Genomic DNA, 22,210 nt, shown 5'->3' with positions numbered 1-22,210 from the left:
CCCTGCTCTAAGGGTCCCTGAGGAGAGGTTTGAAAACCACTAACCTATTGTAATTTATCTTTTTTTAAAAAAATGTTATCCTGAAGTAAAAAAAATAGTGTTCTTATGTTTGCTTGAAATGTGTGGGTGGGGGCTTTATGCTTACATGGCCAGTCGAGGGAACAAGAGACCCATGTTGATCGATCCCGGCGGTACAGTATGAGCAATTTAAAGTAAACCAGCATCCAATTGTTGAATTTCAGAGTAAATGTGTAATTTCCTCCAATGTCCGTAGGCATCGGTATGGACCTGTTCTTTTGTTGCACAACTTTGATTAGCGATTCTGGAGCACAGTCATTTTTTAAAAAAATAAGTGATTTTATATGACAACATAATCCCCTATCAGATCATTCACGCAGCCGTTAGTCAAATGTATGTAATCCGGCAGCTCTTGTTATCTTGCCGTTTCTCTGTTTATGGGAAATTCCTCAACTCTGAACTATCTCTGTGTTTTGTTTGCATCGTGAGGAAAAGAGAAGCCACAATGAGTTCCGGGGTCGCTCCTCCCTCAAAACCCTGACCGTCCCCGATAAAAAAAATAATGTTTTAATTTCATCGGCTAATGCACAAATTAATTTCAGAACACTAAAAGACAAAACGGACTCTGCAAGACTCCAGCACAACGACGTAAACTACAATGGATTATTCAACCAATGACAGCAAATCAACCAGCAAGAAAAAAGTAGTGGCTGTGGTGGGAGGTGGTTTGGTAAGAAGTAAATGTTTAAGTGGATAATGTAAATGTCAATCAAAAGGGTCTGTCAGTCTGCTGATATATGCTGTTATGAAAAGCTTAGCACAACATAAACTATGTATCTATTTCTAAAATAAATCTATTTATTTATATTTCGTGATACTCATTCAGGACCGTTCATTTCTTGGGGTTATAGGACAACTTTTGGCTTTGTCAATTTGCTACACTGCAGATTCGCTCCTAATAGATGGTGTAAAATGCATGACTGAATACCATAGCTAACAGAATTGAGGTTGTTAACAACCAGTAGTATCACTGGTTATACTTTTCCTAGTAGGCCATTAGAGAAACATCCTGTACAGAGGAGTAAATCCTACCAGTAATTGACCATTTTGATCTTTCACTCTTGATCTCTTTCTCGGATATTGCTTTGCAGTAACCATATATCTATATTTTTTTGATCCATTTCCATTTTTTTTAAATCCATTTCCATTTTTATCACAAGCGGTAACCATTTAAATAGATGCTGCCTCCACCATGAACTAATGCAAAAATATGTAAGCCTTTAACAGACTCATTCAACTCTTTCTCTCAGGTCGGCAACTTGAATGCCTGCTACTTTGCAAAAAGAGGTTTTCAAGTAGAGGTCTTTGAATCTCGAGAAGGTAAACACTTGATTATGCCACATATTAAGCACTATCTCTGATTTTGAATAGCTACAAAGCAGTCTGCATTTATTTCGGGAAGTATGCACTGCATGCAGTCATTAGTCACTACAATATTCCTAACAACAAAGCACAATGGCTTTGTCTTGGTAGCTATCACACAGCAATCTAAACATACATTTTAGTTACAAAATAAGTTATTACCATTGGCATATGATTTATATGACACTGGTTTCACAAGCATTTACCAGATGCAGACATATTACATTTGGATTGACAAGCAGCTCAACCAGGTCAACCATTCACTTTAGCACAATTTATAGTTTATACTGTATATTTTTATTGTGTATGTATTTCCAACATCACTATTTTTATGACTTTTTATGACTTATTTGTGAACATTTTTGATGAAGTGTACTGTACTTTTGAGGAGAGCTTGCGAGTAAGATTTTCACTGTACCATTTACATCCTGTGCACGTGCAAAAAAACTCTGATTAGAAGGTGCTTGTGTATGTTAGATTTGAGTCTCATAATTATTTAATGTTTGAAATTGCTTTCTATCTATGATCCTGACCAGATATCCGCCAAGCCAAAATAGTCAAAGGAAGAAGCATCAATCTAGTTCTGTCTCACAGGGGTCGCCAGGCTTTGAAGCACGTGGGAATGGAAGACATGGTATGTTGTCCTGGTTTGTCCGTCGTTGGCTACCACTGTGGGAAATCAAATGTTTTGCCTATGGCTATGGAACCCTGACCTGTTCACCGGATGTGCTACCTTGTCCTGGACGTGCTCGCTCTCTCTCTCTCTCTCTCTCTCTCGCTCTCGCTCTCGCTCTCGCTCTCGCTCTCTCTCTCTCTCTCTCTCTCTCTCTCTCTCTCTCTCTCTCTCTCTCTCTCTCTCTCTCTCTCTCTCTCTCTCTCTCTCTCTCTCTCTCTCTCTCTCTCTCTCTCTCCTGTTGCAAAAACAAAGTGATCCAAGTATAAAAGTTATTCTTGTTAAACGATACAGGTGCATCACACACCCACTCTGGGGGGGATAACGTTTTCTGTAATGTTACGTAGGGGTGGAGTAGAGCGCAGTTCCCTGTCTCTCTCCACTCACAAATGACATCCAGGTTTGACTCAGGGGCTGTTTGCTTTCAGCTTTAAATAAATCGCCACATAGTAACCATGCCCCCCCCCCCCCCCCCCCCCCCCCCCCCCCCCCCCTCACCCTCAAAATCTCTCCAAAGCAGACAGAGGACACACTGTACTGGCAGCTTTTACCCTCCTTAATAAGTCTCTCTCTCGCTCTCTCTCTCTCTCTCCACTGTACCTGCTGTCTTGACCTCTGAATGCTCAGCTATGAAAAGCCAACTGACATTTACTCCTGAGGTGATGACCTGTTGCACCCTATACAACCACTGCAATTATTATTTGACCCTGCTGGTCATCTATGAACATTTGAACATCTTGAAGAATGATCTGGCTTTAATGACCAGTTACTCTAATAATCTCCATCCGGCCAGAAGAGGACTGGCCACCCCTCAGCCTGGTACCTTCCTCCAGGTTTCTTCCTAGGCTCCTGCCTTTTCCTAGCCACCGTGCTTCTACATCTGCATTGGTTGCTGTTTAGGGTTTTAGGCTGCGTTTTAGGCTGTTTCTGTGTAAGCACTTTGTGACATCTGCTGATGTTAAAAGGGCTTTATGAATGCGTTTGATTTGATTTGAATTCCTAGTCTCAAGACCGTATAAGAGATGAAAACGGAAGCAGGCAACCGCTCTTTGATTTTATTTTGATGCGTTCATAATTATGAAATATTTGAAGTGCCTGTACCCAAGCCCCATGGGTACTTACAGTTCTCTAAAGTGTTATATTCTGGCAACTGAAGTAAGCTATTATATTATTTTAGTGGGCACGCATTTAGCGCACCTAGGGTGTTATGTATGGCTCAGCAGGCACTGCGTCAGAAGGTTGTTTTACACTTCAATTACTTTTCAGCATGACAGGGTCAGGTTTGCTTCGCCAACTTTTTAAATAAAACTTCTTAAATAAAACTTCAAGGCCAGTCATGATGAGGGACAGAATGAACTTAGGTAGCCCATATTTAGAGCAAAGAATATTCACTCTCCTGAACTATGGCCGAACAGATAGATGTGTTTTGAACATTTTGCCAATCGTCAATCGTTGTTAGAGAATTTAGCGATGTATTCCTTTTTCGCTAGGTTTGTCCTCACCACGTTATTGTTGTCGATACACCAATAATGTGCATTTTGTATTCGTGTTTTGATGCGTGTATTTTCTGTCAAATCTGTCAAATCTTCAGGACCTCAGCTGTAAAAGCGACCTTGGTCCCTGTTCACGAGGAAAATCTGACCCGTTTTGATTTCTTCTCCAGATTATCTCCAAAGGAATTCCCATGCATTCCAGAATGATCCACGCTTTGAATGGGACACAGTCTCCCATTCCTTATGGCAAGAAAGGCCAGGTAATTCTGCTGCTGCACTGCCTACACACATCACACTGCAAATCCCATTAGATAGATGATTAATACATTTGACAAGCAAGACAAAGGATGGCCATTATCTTGTAAAGCAGCAGTCTGTCAGCGTTTTGTATTACTGATGTATAATTACAGTACCTTAAATGCAGACTTGATGAGAGGCTTCATTTGTCACTCCCACTCTCTCTTAGTTATCACTTTGTCGCTGTAGCATAAGGCTCATTATTGAATTGTGGCATGGCATTTTGGGAAAAAAGGCAATGGAAGCAAATCCCACTCCAATTTTTTTTGCTCTAGGATGCCCACAAGCCTCAGAAGACTTGTCTGAATGTCCCCTGGTACCAGTTGAAAAGACTAATGGAAGCATATATGGATACAGTTTAGTGCCAAAAATAAGGGGTTAAATAGATGAAATAAATAAATAACAAATGTTTCCTGATCTTTCTTACATCTCTCAGATAGAGGACAGACACTTCAGAACAAACTTCCTTTACATTTTTTTTTTTTGGGGGGGGGGGGGGGGGGGACTATCTGTTGTTCCATGTAGTGAATGTGTTATTCAATGTGTTTGTAGGGGCTAATAGCAATAAGGACAAAAATAAGGTTTCATCAAATAATTGTTTTATATATATGTTATACTTCAAAATTAAAAATCAAACAGCAAAATGATCCTTGGTATAACCTTCTTAAAACAATTCCATATACCCCATAATGTCCCCCCCAATGTACACGGCACCCCCCTTGACCTCAGAAGCCCACCGTGACCAGTACAGACATGGGTTCAAATACTATGTACTCTTTAGAATACTTTGAGCATTTGCTTTAGCCTGCCCGGAGTGCCAGGTGGGTGGCGTTAGAAAATTTGGGGGGGAATTTCAACAAGCAAGCTTAATGAAGCACAGCTAAAGTATTTAAAATGATGGTATTTGACCCCAGGTCTGGTCCAGTGTTGTTGAAATGTCCCAACACTGTCACACGTTTAGTTCTGTATCCATGATAGATGACATGAGCTGTAATTCCGCCCCATAGTATAAAGGTTATGCGCAGGTCAGGACAGGTACGCTGCAATGTGATGACAGAGGGAGGAAATCCCTATTGTGTACACATAGCTGTGATGTGTCTGATGTTGTCTAGGGTTTTATCCTCTGTCTTCTTCTGCCTTTTAAAGAGGAAAAACTACGATCAGTAATCCCTCTCTCATTAAGAGAAGTGGTGAAGACAGGATGTCGGGGGGCAATGCAGATGAGAGAAGTGAGAAACAAAAGAGAAAAGGCACAGTCAGACATAGAACAAAGGGATGGAAAATAATAATGGGAGGCCAACTAGGTAGAGAATGGTGGTGGGTGGAGGGGGGGAGGAATGAGAGGGATTTTATCCTGCCCAGTTGTTCAAGTAGTAAGGACAAGATGAAAAAGGGCACTTCCGATAGATGTTCCACTAAATCAATTATCCCATGCACGCAACACTTCAAAAGGTGATTTCAATCAAAGGCTTACTCATGCTATGATCTCAGTTCTTCTTACTAGACAATAGTCAAACTCCCAGATCCTGCTCACATTTCCGTCACTGACGGTTTTTAGACTCCCGAGCATCGCCTCCAAAATGTATTTGAAATGTCTTGTTGACTGAAGTATGCACTCTTTTTGTATTAATAGTGGTAGTGTCAGTGTAAACGTGTCACATTATTCTGTGTAGGCCTAGTTTAGAGTTACAGTAACATCCTGATCTCCTTTCAGTACATCCTGTCTATCGACAGAGCCAACCTCAACAAAGAACTGTTGTCAGGTAGGAGAATGAAATTCCTTATTCCCATGAGTCCTGGAGAGCATGTCAGAGCCTCAATATTGCATGTACTTATTGAAAAGCTGTGTTCTTATCCACTCATCTTGAATGGGAAATAGGTTAATCTTGTATTGTCTACCTGTATGTCCATCTGCCATTTCGAAGATAGATGATTAAGATGAAGAAAAGTTGATCTTATCTTATGTACTTGTAAAAAGTATTGTCTAAAAACTCTTTGTAAAGTTTTAAGTTAAATATAGACATTGTGTCTTTCCACTAACAGTGCCTTCAGAATGTATTTTTTACCCCTTGACCTTTTCCACATTTTGTTGTGGTTCAGCCGGAATTTAAAATGGATCAGGTTGAGATTTTGTGTCACTAGCCTACACACAGTACTAAAATGTTGTTGACATGCGCACACAAAAAGCTCTATACTCACTGTTTTAGTAGACTAGTGCATGTCGTATAACAGGCTTATGTCGTCGATCCTTGCTCTCCCGAACAAAAAGTTAACATGTGAAAGTCACATAACAGCAGTCGACTGTGTTTACTGACAGTCATCAATATATGTACAAGCCTGTAGCAATGGTTTTGTCATGTTTTTTATATACTTCTTTATTATTTGTTATTTTTTTTATTATTTTTTTAATTGGGAGGGGAGGTAGATCAGCTTTAATATTACATATAGATTGTGCCTTCCATCAATGTAATTGTCTGCATCATTTCCAATCCCCCATTCTTTTAAATAAATGTTCCTTAATTATGTTCCCCTAACCCCACCACCCCTCCCCTAATTGGAGTAAACTAATGGACAACAACACTTACTATATACATTTTACGGACACAGTATATTTTTTACAATGGTTATCTTTTGTTTGTTTTTAGTCCCATCCTTCAGCTACCCTCAACACCTCCCATCTATCTCTGAAGAACATCCAGTTTTCTATATCTATTTGCCATATATTTTTCAACTGTGCTGTGATGGTTCACAAACATTTTGAACCTTTCTATTCTCATCATTTCTACAGATTGTAATTTAAAAATACGCATTATTGCTAAGAGTATTATTATATTATTGATAAATTGACTATGACTTTTTAAATCACCCAGCAGTGCTATTTGTAGATTTAGCTCCAGGTAAATGTTCCAATTTTTCAGCCATTCCTGAACCTGAACCTGAGACCAAAAACAAGCTACATATATGTACAGTACCAAAACAAATGATCTAATGATTCTGTCTCTTAGCAGCAAAATCTGCAGAGCAGGGATGGTTGTATCCCCCATTAACAGTATTGGTTGCAAGAATTTTGTATAATTTTGTATAATCATTTAAATAGTTAAAATGGCGCTGGAACAGAAGGCAGACATTTTACGTGCCCACAACCGATTGTGTTTTTTTTTGTTTGTTTATCTGTGTTGTTTGTAACTTGTTTTTTTTACTAGTTTTGTACATAATGTTGCCGCTACCATCTCTACCATCTCTCCAAAAATAACTTCTAGACATCAGGACTGCGATTACTCACCACGGACTAGCAGAATCCCTTTTCTTCTTTCACGACTCTGACGAGCCCGAGGCGGAGGATGTACGGCTCCCTCGGGAACAGGCCCCGACCCCAGTGATCTGCGTGAAGAGGAGGCGGCGAAAGAGAGGCCGGAGGGCGGGCTGCCTTCTGAGGAGTAGGAGGCGATCAAGTAAACCCCCACTTCCTCAATTCTGCACGCAAACATGCAATCTTTGGACAATAAAATGGACGAGTTATTGGGAAGATTAAACTACTAACGGGACATTAAAAACTGTAACATCTTATGCTTCATGGAGTCGTGGCTGAACGACGACAATATCAACATAGAGCTGGCTGGTTATACAATGTACAGGCAGGATAGAACAGCGGCGTCTGGTAAGACAAGGGGCGGCGGTGAATGTATTTTGTAAACAACAGCTGGTGCACGATATCTAAGGAAGTCTCGAGCCATTGCTCGCCAGAGGTAGAGTTTCTCATGATAAGCTGCAGACCACATTACCTACCGAGAGAGTTTTAAGCTAAGGACCCTGGGACTAAACACCTCCCTCTGCAACTGGATCCTGGACTTCCTGACGGGCCGCCCCCAGGTGGTAAGGATAGGTAACAACACATCCACCACGCTGATCCTCAACACAGCAACCCCTCAGGGGTGTGTGCTCAGCCCCCTCCTGTACTTCCTGTTCACTCTTGACTGCATGGCAATGCACGACTCCAACACCATCATTAAATTTGCAGATGACACAACAGTGGTAGGCCTGATCACTGACAACAACGAGACAGCCTATAGGGAGGAGGTCAGACCTGGCCGTGTGGTGCCAGGACAACAACCTCTCCCTCAACATGATCAAGACAAAGGAGATGGTTGTGGACTACAGGAAAAAGAGGACCGAGCACGCCCCCATTCTCATCGACAGAGCTGTAGTGGAACAGGTTGAGAGCTTCAAGTTCCTTGGTGTCCACATCACCAACAAACTATTGTGGTCCAAGCACACCATGACAGTCATGAAGCGGGCACGACAAAAACCTATTCACCCTCAGGAGACTGAAAAGATTTGGCATGGGTCCTCAGATTCTTAAAAGATTCTACAGCTGCACCATCGAGAGCATCCTGACTGGTTGCATCACTGCCTGGTATGGCAGCTGCTCGGCCTCCGACCGCAAGGCACTACAGAGGGTAGTGCGAACGGCCCAGTACATCACTGGGGCCAAGCTTCCTGCCATCCAGGACCTCTATACTCGGCGATGTCAGAGAAATGCCCTGAAAATTGTCAAAGACTCCAGCCACCCTAGTCATAGACTGTTCTCTCTACTACCACACGATACGACTCCTGATCATCTAGTCAAATGGCTACCCAGACTATTCACATTGCCCCCCCTTCCCTCACCACTGCCAATCTCTGTTGTCATCTATGCATAGTCACTTTAATGAACTCTACCTACATGTACATACTACCTCAACTAACCGGTGTCCCTGCACATTGACTCTGTACCGGCACCCCCCTGTATATATTGTTATTTTTTACTGCTTCTCTTTAATTACTTGTTACATCTCTTATTCTTATCTGTATTTTTTGAAACTGCACTGTCAGTTAGGGGCTCGTAAGTAAGCATTTCAATGTAAGGTCTATGTTATGTAGACCTCACACCAATCGGCACATGTGACTAATGAAATTTGATTTGATTTGAAATAGAAATACTCTATTTAAATGATTCGTTTTGAATCCAGTGTCGTTTTGTGTATCAGGTCATAAACACCGTACCATGGAATTGGTACATCAAATCTCCTCCCAACTATTTTGCAATCTACATGGCACAGCTGTACATTTTTTGTTGTCTTTAAATGAAACTAGTATACTTTATTTATCACAATTTTCTTTAACCAATGTTGGTATTTAATGCAGGGCCAACAGTTCCTTACTTTCTCCCCCTTCTAATTCTCTTCACTTTTTACGTTAATGCTACAATTAGTTAGTTGTAATTTTGAGTAGAGGAGATATTTCAATGCATTTTTGTTAGCTGTTGCCCAATGTTTGCAGTGCCATGTAAGTCAACGGCAGAGAATTGTCTTGTCATGACCGTGATATAAGATCTTTTTGTAATTCTTTGTTTTGTAACTGCAGCAGCAGAGACGTATCCCAACATAAATCTGAACTTTGCCCACAAACTACTCGACTGGAGCACTGAAACAGGGGCGATGACATTTGTCAGGTAAATAGTTCATATTCTCTCTCTCTCACACACACACACACACACACACACACACATATTTCTTTCTCTCTTCTCTCTCTCACTCCCTCCCCTAAAGTCATTTTGGGCTGACTTGTAAAATGGAGAACTAAGTGCTGTCTAAAATTGACTTGTTCTTGCTTTATTATTTACAGTTGGTCTCTGTGTTCCTGCATTTTATTTTATGTGGCCTTGTGTGTGTGTTAAACAGCATACAATGCCTTCAGAGTATTCACACCCCTTGACTTTTTCCACATTTTGCTGTGTTACTTCCTGAATTTAATATTGATTAAATGTAGATTTGTTTGTCACTAGCCTACACACAATACCCCACAATATCAAAGGGGAATTATGTTACAAACTGAATAAACATGGAAGCTGAAATGTCTTGAACCCCTTTTTTATGGCAAGCCTAAATAAGTTCAGGCATAAACATTTTCTTATAAAGTCATATAATAAGTTGCATGGACCACTCTGTGTGCATTAATAGTTTTTAACATGATTTTTGAATGACAACCTAATCGCTGTACCCCACACATACAATTATCTGTAAGGTCCCTCAGTTGAGCAGTAAAGTTCAAACACAGATTCAGCCACAAATACCAGGGAGTTTTTTTTTTTGCCTAGCAAAGAGGGCACCTATTGGTAGATGGGTAACAAAATAAGCAGACATTGTATATCCCTTTGAGCATGGTGAAGTTATGAATTACACTTTGGATGATGTGTCAATACACCCAGTCACTACAAAGATTCAGGTCCTTCCTAACTCAGTTGCCGGAGAGGAAGGAAACCGCTAATGAATTTCACCATGAGGACAATGGTGACTTTAGAACAGTTATTGGCTGTGATAGGAGAAAACTGAGGATGTATCAACGATATTGTTGTTACTCCACAAAACTAATCTAATTGACTGAGTGAACAGAAGGAAGCAGGTACATAATGAATAGAAACAGATAAAAAGGAACAAAATGGAGCTTAGCATAGGGAACATCCTAGAGGAAAACCTGGTTCAGTCTGCTTTCCACCAGACACTGGGAGATGAATTTACCTTTCAGCAGGACAATAACCTGAAACAGGTTATTGTCTACACTGGAGTTGCTTACCAAGAAGACAGTGAATGTTTTCCTGAGTGGCCGAGTTACAGTTTTGACTTAAATCTACCAGAAAAGAATAATGGGCAAATGTTGCCCAAACCAGGTGTGTAAATCTCTTAGAGACATACCCAGAAAGACTCACAGCTGAAATCGCTGCCAAAGGTGCTTCTATAGAGTATTGACTCAGAGGTATGAATACTTATGTAAATGAGATTTCTGTATTTAATTTTCAATACATTTGCAAAAAATTCTGAAAACAGGTTTCACTGTGTCATTATGGGTTATTATTAACTTAGGTAGTAGAAGGTTAGTGCACAAGTCCTATTTATAATTCATTACAAACTGACAACTTTATTTACACTGACATTTTTACATGATCACATTTGATGACACATTTTTGTTAACCATAAATAAGGCTCATCATGAATAGCATCTATCTGTGGAATAATGTCCGTACTGTATGGTGTGTCTTAGGGCTGAAGGTGCAAAGGAAGAGATCCAGGCAGACTTGATTGTGGGATGTGATGGAGCGTTCTCTGCCATCCGGAAACAGTTCCTCCGTCAGAGCCGTTTCAACTACAGTCAGACCTACATCCCTCATGGGTACCTGGAGATCACCATGCCCCCCATCAATGGAGAGGTTGGTCCTCTGATGCTCAGAACATGGCACAGGATCAGACCTGGGGCAATGTTCAAAACAGAGTCTCGGAGTAGCAGGGCTAGGATCAGTTTTGCCTTTTAGATAATAATGAATAAGGTTATATGGAATGAGCTCTCCCGGTGCAATGGAACTAAAGGTATATTCCCAAAAGTGCATAGCCCACACATTCACCACTGGCTAAATAAAACGCTCAATGTATTTGAAAGAAAGCAAATACTATTTAAACCCAGATCTGCACTGGATGTTTTTATAGTTCATTGTATCACCATAGTGTTTCATAAGGCGTTGGGTAACATCTCATTTTGTATGTTGATCACCTTTTGGTTGATGCAAAGCTGCTGTGTCTATTGTATATGATGTGTTTATGTCTTTATACTGTAATAATGCCCTAATTTAATTTACTTTGCCCCCAGTTTGCCATGAAGCCTGATTATCTGCACATATGGCCACGCAACACGTTCATGATGATTGCTCTGCCCAACTTGGTGAGTGTAAATTAGAGACTGTATGTTTACCCTGTATGTCCATACTATATTTATCCTTTCAGCTTCATTATCAGCTGCTAAACTTGATAATAGAGCGTAGGCAAGTTTAAACACGTTGGAGAGATGCATTTGTGAAGTGTGTACAGTATGAGAAAATGTCTCTAAAATAGTCTGTAACTAATGACTCTAACTAATGTAAAAGACAATATGGACTCATTAGAATATGTCAAAATAGTGTCGTTTAAACATTAGAGTGCATTCGGAAAGTATTCAGACCCCTTCCATTTTTCCACATTTAGCTACAGCCTTAGTCTAAAATGGAAAAAAAAAAAAATAATTCCTCATCAATCTACACAAAAACAGGGTTTTAGAAACTTACAAATACCTTACTTACATAAGTATTCAGACCCTTTGCTATGAGACACGAAATTGAGCTCAGGTGCATCCTGTTTCCATTGATCATCCTTGAGATGTTTCTACAACTTGGAGTCCACCTGTGGTAAATTCAATTGATTGGACATGATTTGGAAAGGACTGTCTATATAAGGTCCCACAGTTGACAGTGCATGTCAGACCAAAAACCAAGCCGTGAGGTCAAAGGAATTGTCTGTAGAGCTCCGAGATAGGATTGTATCGGGTCACAGATCTGGGGAAGGGTACCAAAACATTTCTGCAGCATTGAAGGTCCCCAAGAACACAGTGGCCTCCACCTCCTAGAGCTGGCTACCTGGGCAAACTAAGCAATCGGGGGAGAAGGGCCTTGATGGTCACTCTGACAGAGCTCCAGAGTTCTTCTAGGGAGATGGAAGAACCTTCCAGAAGGACAACCATCTATGCAGCACTCCACCAATCAGTACTTTATGGTAGAGTGACCAGACGGAAGCCACTCCTCAATAAAAGGCACATGACAGCCCACTTGGAGTTCGCCAAAAGGCACCTAAAGGACTCTCAGACCATGAGAAACAAGATCCTCGGGTCTGATGAAACTATTTGTCCTGATTGCCAAGCGTCACGTCTGGAAGAAAGCAGGCACCAATCATCACCTGGCCAATACCCTCCCTACAGTGAAGCATGGTGGTGGCAGCATCATGCTGTGGGGATGACTAGTTGGGATTGAAGGAAAGAGGAACTACGCAAAGTATAAAGAGATCCTTGATGAAAACCTGCTGCAGACAGCTCAAGATCTCAGACTAGGGCGAAGGTTCACCTTCCAACAGGACAACAACCCTAACCACACAGCCAAGACAACACAGGAGTGGCTTTGGGACAAGTCTCTGAATGTCCTTGAGTGGCCCAGCCAGACCCCGGATTTAAACCTGATTGAACATCTCTGGAGAGACCTGAAAATAGCTATGCAGCGACGCTCCCCATCCAACCTGACAGAGCTTGAGAGGATCTGCAGAGAAGAATGGGAGAAACTCCCCAAATACAGGTGTGCCAAGCTTGTAGCGTCATACCCAAGAAGACTCAAGGCTGTAATCACTGCCAAAGGTGCTGAGTAAAGGGGCTGAATACTTATGTAAATGTGATATTTCAGTTATCATTTTTTTTTAACCTGTTTTTGCTTTCTACTTATGGGGTATTGTGCGTAGAATAAATATAATTTTTTTTCTTAATCAATCAATTTTAGAATAAGGTTTTAACGTGACAACATGTGGAAAAAGTGAAGGGGTCTGAATACTTTCCAAATGCACTGTATATCGCACCTAAGCTGTACTTGTATATGTCACAATAATGACATAGTGTATTTATACAGTATGTCATGTTGCAAAAGAGACTCATCACCGTTAGGAAGTCACAGTATAAACAGGGTTATTTGACCCTTGACCTCAGAACATAGGTCTCTTGGTCCAGCGCCCAATGTTCACTTTACCAAAAATAAATTATTTAGTCACAAAATCTTTTTCACCATCTTCACAAATACCCTGGGTCCCACAGGTCCAGCCCTACTTTTTAACAGATGTGAACATTCAAAAGAAATGTCAGCAAAGCAGATAGTCAGTAATCCCATCTCTCAGCCTCCACAACAGCTACTATTAATACCATTATGATAGTTCTGCCTGACTGATTCAGAGAAAGCTGTTCTGTTTTGTGGCCAGGTTAAAGCACTTAATTCAAGGGTACATTAGTACTGTTACTCAGTACAGCCCCAGTGTGCATTGGGAGGACGGTGAAAAATGCCCTGCTGCCGGGGAAACTCCACGGTAACGACACTCTTAGGACGCATGGGATAGGCTGGCCTGATGCTGATGGATAGCCAGGGCTGACCCGGCAGCTGCTAACACACCCACCATCATCATCTCTCTACTCCACATCCATCAGTCCAAGTGGATTATCCATTTTGGCCAGCACAGATCACATGACCATGCTGGTGTGGACGTTGATGCATATTAACGGACTAAGTAATGGATTTGCCAATAAGCAACATCCATCAACTAGATGCATGGCATGTTAGCCACTCAGGGAGTTAACGGAAGTCATCAGGTCTCAGACAAGGTTACTGAGAGCATGGTTAACTGAATCCTGATTAATAAGAAAGTGCTCTCATTTCACACAATCAGGTTTTTTACTGCATAGTGTAAAAAATTTAAAAACCACGGCCTCCCAAGTGGCGGCGTCCCTACAGACCCGGGTTCGATCCCAGCTGTGACCGAGAGACCCATGAGGTGGCGCACAATTGGCCCAGTGTCGTCGGGGTTAGGGGAGGGTTTGGCCGGCCGGCATGTCCTTGTCCCATCGCGCTCAAGCAACTTCTGTAGGAGGCCGGGCGCATGCATGCTGACACAGTCGCCAGTTGTGCGGTGTTTCCTCCGACACAGCCAGCGGCTGGCTTCTGGGTTAAGCGAGCAGTGTGTCAAGAGCCAGTGAGGCTTGGCAGGGTTGTGTTTTGGAGGACGCATGGCTCTCGAGTTTGTACGGGAGTTGCAGCAATGGGACAAGACTGTAACTACCAATTTGGATATCACGAAAAAGGGGTAAAAAAAAATAAAAAATTCTGTATTTAAATTGAAACTACTAAAACTAGATATAGAGTATGTAGAAAAGATAGTGATCGATATACTTTTTAATAATAAATATTTGACAATTACCAATCACTAAAATAATGAATTCAGGAGTATTGATTTTGTTTAAATGTTTGAGCATAAGAACACAGCATTAGCCATGGCAAAATGCATAGAATTGCAGGAAGTTAACTTTAACCCCCCCCCCCCCCCCCCCCGCCACTCCCACAACCGAAACCCCTTTTTTGATCCAGATGTTAGGGCTTACTACGTTAATCTCCATATTGTTTGTTCTTAGGACAAGACTTTCAACTGCACACTCTTCATGCCATTTGAGGAGTTTGAGAAAGTTACCACGGGCGACAAGGTCATCGAGTTTTTCCAGAAATACTTTCACGATGCCATCCCACTAATAGGAGCGTAAGTGACTTTCTCTTCCCTGTCCCTCCATCCTGCTGTCCATCCTTACCTCCCTTCATCCCTCCCTCTCCCTATCAATTTCCTGCATCAGGACAGCTCAAACAGCCGCTGTCTCTCGAGCGTGTAATTACTGACCCAACGTCACGTGACCTGGGGAGCTGAGTTTTCAATTTGAACTGAACAACAAGCTGCAGTTGATAGTGAGATAGGACATGGACGGGGTGGGGGAAACAGCGGAGGTGTGTAACTCTAGGTATTTTCAGGGTTGATTTGAAATGAGGCAGGAGAAACTGCTGAATTGCTGTTTACTTTTAGAATCCCACACACAGTCTAAATTCACAGTTGAATTTGCTTATTTATTTTCAATTAGAGAATGCTACGCCTACAGTAAAACACCCCTAGCTCAGTGTGTTGTTTGAAGTCCTAGCTGCACTCCTCTGCCAATGCAAGCCTGAAGAATATGATTATATTCTCCTCTTATGAGATACAGTGGTTGAAAAGAGAGCATGGATGAGGTATTACAGTGCAGCTGTATGTGAGAAATCAGCATGTACCACACTATGCATATCAATGTCATAGTGGTCATTCTGTGTCTCACAGGGAGGCCCTTAAGAGGGATTTTTTCCGTCTGCCAGCCCAGGCCATGGTGTCCGTGAAGTGCTCCTCATATCACTTTGGTGACAAGTGCGTCCTTATGGGCGATGCAGCCCACGCTATGGTGCCATTCTACGGTCAGGGGATGAACGCAGTAAGTAGAAATACATGTAGTATATACAGAGTGGGACAGTGAGAGGGGGAAGAGGATGGAAGATATGAGACCTCCGTGGTCTCTTGTGGATCAGCTAAGAGTATGGTGCTAGCAATGCCAAGGTCATAGGTTAATTGTATGCCACTCAACCACATACATACTCTATGCTATTGATGCATTCACTGTAATTCGCATTTGGATCAAAACAACTGCTCAGTGCCATTTAATTGTTCATATAAGATGTTGACTCGATGTTATTTGAAACATGTTGTTAACTCATCGTTCAGGGCTTTGAAGACTGCCTTGTTTTAAACGAAATCATGGACCAGCTCAACGAAGACTTCAGTGAGTAAACACACGTAATATTACAGACTGCAAGGCAAATACGCTTTGAAAGTGAGAGCACCAGAGCATCAGCATCCACGTTCCCCCTTGACGCCTGCTAAATTAGTTTGTTTTGTTAGTGGCGCAGAATATCCATGTTTCATTTCATGCACATGTGCGCGTCTGAGGGTGTTTGGAAAAGGTAGACACATTTTCATTCTAACCAATTACATATAATCTGTTCATTCGATGCTATTTCTCATTTTTTATTTCAGGTGCTGTTCTGCCTGAGTACACCAAAGTCCGAGTCCCAGACGGCCAAGCTATTGTAGACCTGGCCATGTACAACTACGTTGAAGTAGTACCCATTTAGATATTAGTACTTAAAAGAAAAATCAATCACCAGGGTCTGAGGCTATTCATTAGGGCATGCTACGGAAAAACTGTTTAAAATGTTGTGCTCTGGAAAACAGAAATGAAGTCCAAGTAGTTCCTCTTTGTATTAGTCTGTCTTCTTTCATTTGGTGCCTAATGAATACGACCCAATTTTGCCATACACAACTACAGTGATCAAACTGTACGCCCAGATTTCAGCGACACTGGATCTATAGAACTATATGATGAAAAGTTCCATATAGGTAATGAAACACTTAGTTTAGAAAAGGGATGGTGATGACCTTCCAATTGAATGAAAGCACAAATATGTATACACCATTTAACAGACACTTTTATTCAAAGTAACAGCCAGGAGTGCATTCATTTTCTTACATACGGGTGGTCCCAAGAATCAAACCCACTATCCTGGCATTGTAAGCACCGTGCTCTACCAACTGAACTACAGCGGGCCAATGTGAGCTGAATATCATATCTGTATAACATTATAGACTATCTACTTACCTTGGCCTCTGTCTGCCTCAATCAATAGCTTAACGGCCGTTCTCATTGATTCAACATCATTTCACAATTATGGCTTTTACAAATGGGTAAATATATATAATCTCCAGCATTTAATGAAGCGCCGCTGAATGAATTTGTGGCACCAAGAAGACATGATAACACAAACACACTAAGACAGGGTGGTAGGTAGCCTAGTGGTTAGAGCTTTGGGCCAGTAACCCGAAAGGTTGCTGGATCGAATCCCTGAGCTGACAGATTTTTACCTTGCCTGATTCAGACACTTTTCAGTTGAATGCATTCAGTTGTACAACTAACTACTGTAGGTATCCCCCGTTCCCAAAGGCTCTCTGACACAATTAGCGCAACTTATTACTGTCATTTCAATTTCATAGCTCTTGTCTTCCAAAATATGCAGAGAGAATATGCACAGGCCGAGCACCTGTACTTGGGTTGGGTTGATTGAGTCCAGAGTAATTGACAGGAAGCCAGCTCTCTCTAACCATCCATCCTTTTAATTCATTTATCTGTGCACAAAGACAGTAATTGGTCTTAGTATTACTCTCCACGTGCATACGGTCACATTGGCGCTGTAGCCATTCTTCCCAGAGATCACACACGTGAAAACACACACCCACAACGCCTTGGCAAGAGTCCTTCAGAATCATAAGAACACCTGACTACAGAGCAAAAGGTAGCCGTCGCTCTATGGACATACTTGTGAAAATTGGCACCTATTGGTCTTTAATGAGCTTGTTTGTTTGTGGGGGTGAAATGTTGAAGGCTAAAAAAAGCAGAAGGTGTATGATACTGCAGGTAATGCATGTGAATGTCACTGCAACGACATGCATTACAGGAGAAATAATGGGCTTTTCATTACGATGAGCACAGATGGTTCGATTTGCTAACAGATGTATTTTGCATCCTTCTAGATGCGGGAACGCGTCAATTCCAAATGGTTCCTGTTCCGAAAATACGTTGACAATTTCCTTCACATTATCATGCCAAGGACAATAATTCCCTTATACACCATGGCAAGTGTTTCCTAGTACATTTAAGTCCAGTTGGATAATACATGAAATTGAATACATTTTAATATGATTTGAAGTGTGCATTACTGCGAAGCATTCTAAAACTCTCTTTCTGTGTGTTTCTGTATACATCTCTGTCTCTCACCATACACTGTTCCCAGGTTACATTTACCAGGACAAGGTACCATAAGGTGGTAAACCACTGGCACTGGCAAGACAAAGTAAGAAAGGACATTGTACACATTCATTCTACACTGTTCAAGGGTCTTTAAGTGCATACATTTTCTTTTAGACAGTTTATGCTGTCTTTCTCTGCCTATCTGGCCTTGCTGACATTTTGAAAGGGCAAGTATGCGTTAACCTACTGCTGCTTGAGTATTGCTTTCAACAAATGTTTTCAAAAGCAAGATAAGAAAAAGGGAATTGATTCTAACCTGAGTGACCTAGCAAAGTTATAATGTAGAACACTGGTCTTGTTGCAACCAAAAAGAAGATGGTGCATATCCAGGCTGTGTCACATCCGGCCTTGATTGGGTCCTTCATAGGGCGGCGCGCAATTGCCTATTTAAAAAATAGTTCCCTGTCTGACAAACAGATATGGTCGTTGGCTATTATGATTTGTAGGGGCTGAGGTTGCTAGTCGAGCCTGTTGTCCCTGGCACTGATTCAAGTTGTCTGACCTGCCATCTTTGACGTCTGTCGTAACAAATGGATGTGGGATAATGTCAAAGTTTCTTCAAAACGTCACTCGAGTACAGACAAAACGGCACGTGTAGGCGAAGGGACAGAGGAGAAGGGGGAGAAAATTGTTGCTATAGCCAACATTCTTTGAAAATAACATCACAGTGGTAAAATTGTACCTTGAAAATGGATGGATGGGATTTTTGGATGAATGTTGGAATTAAGTGGAAAATTAACGTTTTTTTTATTTTATTTAACCAGGAACGGCTCATTTAGATTTAAAATCTCTTTTTCAAGAGCGTCCTGGCCAAGATAGGCAGCACCAAGTCATTACAAAAATTACAGACAAACAACATGAAAAACTACAAGTAATCTAGTAAAAACCATAGAATTCACAAGAGTATAACAAAATCAAAAACAGCAAATTAAAAACATTGACAGGTCAGGGAATCAGCCTCAAAATCCTTCATCAGTGATTTAAAAACACCAAATCGGGACAAGTTCTTCCAGTTGAAAAGTATTTTGTAAGGCGTTCCAAGACGATGGCACAGAGTACATAAAAGCCATTTTACCAAATTCAGTTCGGACATTTGGAACAGTTAGCAGGATAAAGTCCAGCGAACGAAGAGAGTACCCACCACATTTCTGAACAATAAAATATACCAGTGCCTGAGCCTACGAGTGACTAGAGAAGGCCAGCCAACCCTGGTATTCAAAGTGCAGTGGTGCGTAAGGGTTTTGCAGTTTAAAATAAATCTCAAAGTGCCATGGTAAAGGGTGTCAATGGATGTCAAACACCGAGCGGAAGCATTCATGTATAAAATATCCCCATAGTCTAGTAAAGGCATAAATGTAGCTGATACTAGCCTCCTTCTGGCTTCAAACGAAAAACAGGCCTTATTCCTAAAATAAAATCCCAATTTCAGCTTCAATTGTTTTGTAAGTTGTTGAATATGCAATTTAAAAGAGAGGCCGTCATCAATTACAATTCCAAGATATTTATATGAGGTTACAACCTCAATCTCCTTGCCCTGACAGGTAGTAAGTAATATGTGAAAGGTTCAGAGGTATATTTCTTGCTTGAGAAAACACCATTAGTTTAGTTTTGTCAGTATTGAGGATAAGCTTCAATTGACACAAGGTATGTTGAACAGTATAAAAAGCAGTTTGCAAGTTCTAGAAAGCTTTTTTAAGAGACGAGGCACAACAGTAAATAACAGTATCAGCATAAAAATTAAGTTGGGCATTTTGGACATTTGTCTAAATCATGTATTTAAATAGTGAATAAGAGAGGACTGAGTACAGAGCCTTGGGGCACACCATTAAAGACAGACAATTTAACAGACATAAGCCCATCAAATTGAGTGCACTGAGTTCTATCAGACAGATAGTTCACAAACCATGCAACTGCATGCTCTGAAATACCTACACTCGACAATCTCTGCCTTAGTATAGCATGATCAACTGTATCAAAAGCCTTAGAGAGATAAATAAAAAGTTGATTATCTTGTTCCCCTCAGGTGATCAACCAAGGCCTGTTGTTCTGTGCTGCAGTGTCTGTCGCGGGGGGCTCCTACCTGCTTGTCAGATACCCCCCTAGCATGCCAAATATCCCCATCGAGCAGCTGTGGTCCAGGCTGCAGGCCCTCAAGAGTCCCTTCTGAGGGGTTGTGGGTCATACCACTCTGAGCTACAAACAGCAGAGATCAAATCAACTGACCTCAAAACAGATGGGATAAAGACAGAGTTCTGCAACCCAATTACCAATGAGATTTTGATCATGTACTCAATAAAGATTTGATTTACTGTAATTGAAGGCCTGTGAGGAACATTTTGTTAATGTAGACTGAACAAAAATATGTAAAGTGTTGGTCCCATGCTTTATGAGCTAAAATAAAAGAGCTCAGAAATGTTCCATACGCACAAAAGGCTTATTTTTTAAACATTTTTTTTGCACAAATTTGTTTAAATCCCTGTTAGTGAGCATTTCTCATTTGCCAAGATAATCAATCCACCTGACAGGTGTGGCATATCAAGAAGCTGATTAAACAGCATGATCATTACACAGGTGCCCCTTGTGCTGGGGACAATAAAATGCCACAGTTGTCTCAAGTTGAGGGAGCGTGCAATTGGCATGCTGACTGCAGAAATGTCCACCAGAGCTGTTGCCAGAGAATTGAATGTTCATTTCTCTACCATAAGCTGCATCCAATGTCATTTTAGAGAATTTGGCAGTACATCCAACCGGCCTCACCTCAGACCACGTGTAACCAGGCAAGCCCAGGACCTCCACATCTGGCTTCTTCATTTGGGGGATCGTCTGAGACCAGCCACCCGGACAGCTGATGAAAATGTGGGTTTGTATAACCAAAGGATTTATGCACAAACTGTCAGAAACCGTCTCAGGGAAGCTCATCTGTATGCTTATTGTCCTGACCGGGGTCGTAATCAACTTCAGTGGGCAAATGCTCACCTTCAATGGCCACTGGCACGCTGGAGAAATGTGCTCTTCACGGATTAATCCAGAATCCCAGTCGTGTGGGCGAGCGGTTCGCTGATGTCAACGTTGTGAACGCCCCATGGTGGCGGTATGGTTATCGTATAGGTAGGCATAAGCTACGGACAATGAGCACAATTGCATTATATCAATGGCAACTTGAATGCCATGACGAGATCCCGAGGCCATTTTTCCGCTGCCGTCATCTCTTGTTTAAGCATGATAATGCAAGGCCCATGTCGCAAGGATCTGTACACAATTCCTGGAAGCTGAAAATGTTCCAGTTATTCAATCACCTGCATACTCACCAGACATGTCAGCCACTGAGCATGTTTGGGATGCTCTGAGTCGACATGTACAACAGCATGTTTCAGTTCCCATCAATATGCAGCAACTTCGCACAGCCATTGAAGAGGAGTGGGACAACATTCCACAAGACACAATGAACAACTCTATGTCAAGGAGATGCATAGCGCTGCATGAGGCAAATGGTGGTTACACCAGATACTGACTGGTTTTCTGATCCATATCCCTACCTTTTTTTAAGGTATCTGTGACCAAAAGATGCATACAGTATCTGTATTCCTAGTCATGTGAAATCCATAAATTAGGGCCTAATGAATTCACATCAATAGACCGATTTCCTTATATGAACTGTAACTCGGTAAAATCGTTGAAATTGTTGCATGTTGCATTTATATTTTTGTTCAGTGTATATTATTGACTAACATCCAACTCCTGTCAGTCATGGTACAGTAACTAATCTAGATAATCCAGATAATTTAGGGCATATTGTCCCAGTTCTATGTCAGGTCAATGTGACATGCTTGCCAGAAAATAACATATGTTGGATTTGTGTGAACGTGTTATTAAATGAATCATACATAAATAAAGTCATTATCCTCATGATCAGTACGTTAAAACCACAGTAATGTTTTTTGATTGAAGTTGCAAATGCAAG

At 41.4% G+C, this 22,210-nt stretch overlaps 1 protein-coding gene across 1 annotated transcript; it reads left to right on the top strand.

Annotated features, from left to right (window-relative positions):
- Nucleotides 1-676: 676 nt before the first annotated feature.
- On the top strand, nucleotides 677-20,416 carry LOC139416748 (kynurenine 3-monooxygenase-like). Its single transcript, XM_071165790.1, has 15 exons — nucleotides 677-748; nucleotides 1,329-1,398; nucleotides 1,977-2,074; nucleotides 3,777-3,866; nucleotides 5,618-5,666; nucleotides 9,307-9,394; nucleotides 10,981-11,146; nucleotides 11,581-11,652; nucleotides 14,953-15,074; nucleotides 15,675-15,822; nucleotides 16,110-16,167; nucleotides 16,422-16,504; nucleotides 17,973-18,074; nucleotides 18,233-18,292; nucleotides 20,273-20,416. Exons 1-15 carry the CDS (start codon nucleotides 677-679, stop codon nucleotides 20,414-20,416), a joined length of 1,422 nt encoding a protein of 473 aa, XP_071021891.1.
- The last annotated feature ends 1,794 nt before the right edge of the window (nucleotides 20,417-22,210 follow it).

Source organism: Oncorhynchus clarkii, chromosome 1 (assembly GCF_045791955.1).
Source record: "Oncorhynchus clarkii lewisi isolate Uvic-CL-2024 chromosome 1, UVic_Ocla_1.0, whole genome shotgun sequence".
NCBI lineage: Eukaryota > Metazoa > Chordata > Actinopteri > Salmoniformes > Salmonidae > Oncorhynchus > Oncorhynchus clarkii.
The sequence above is the reverse complement of the archived record's forward strand: the minus strand, read 5'-3'. Positions and strand labels throughout refer to the sequence as shown.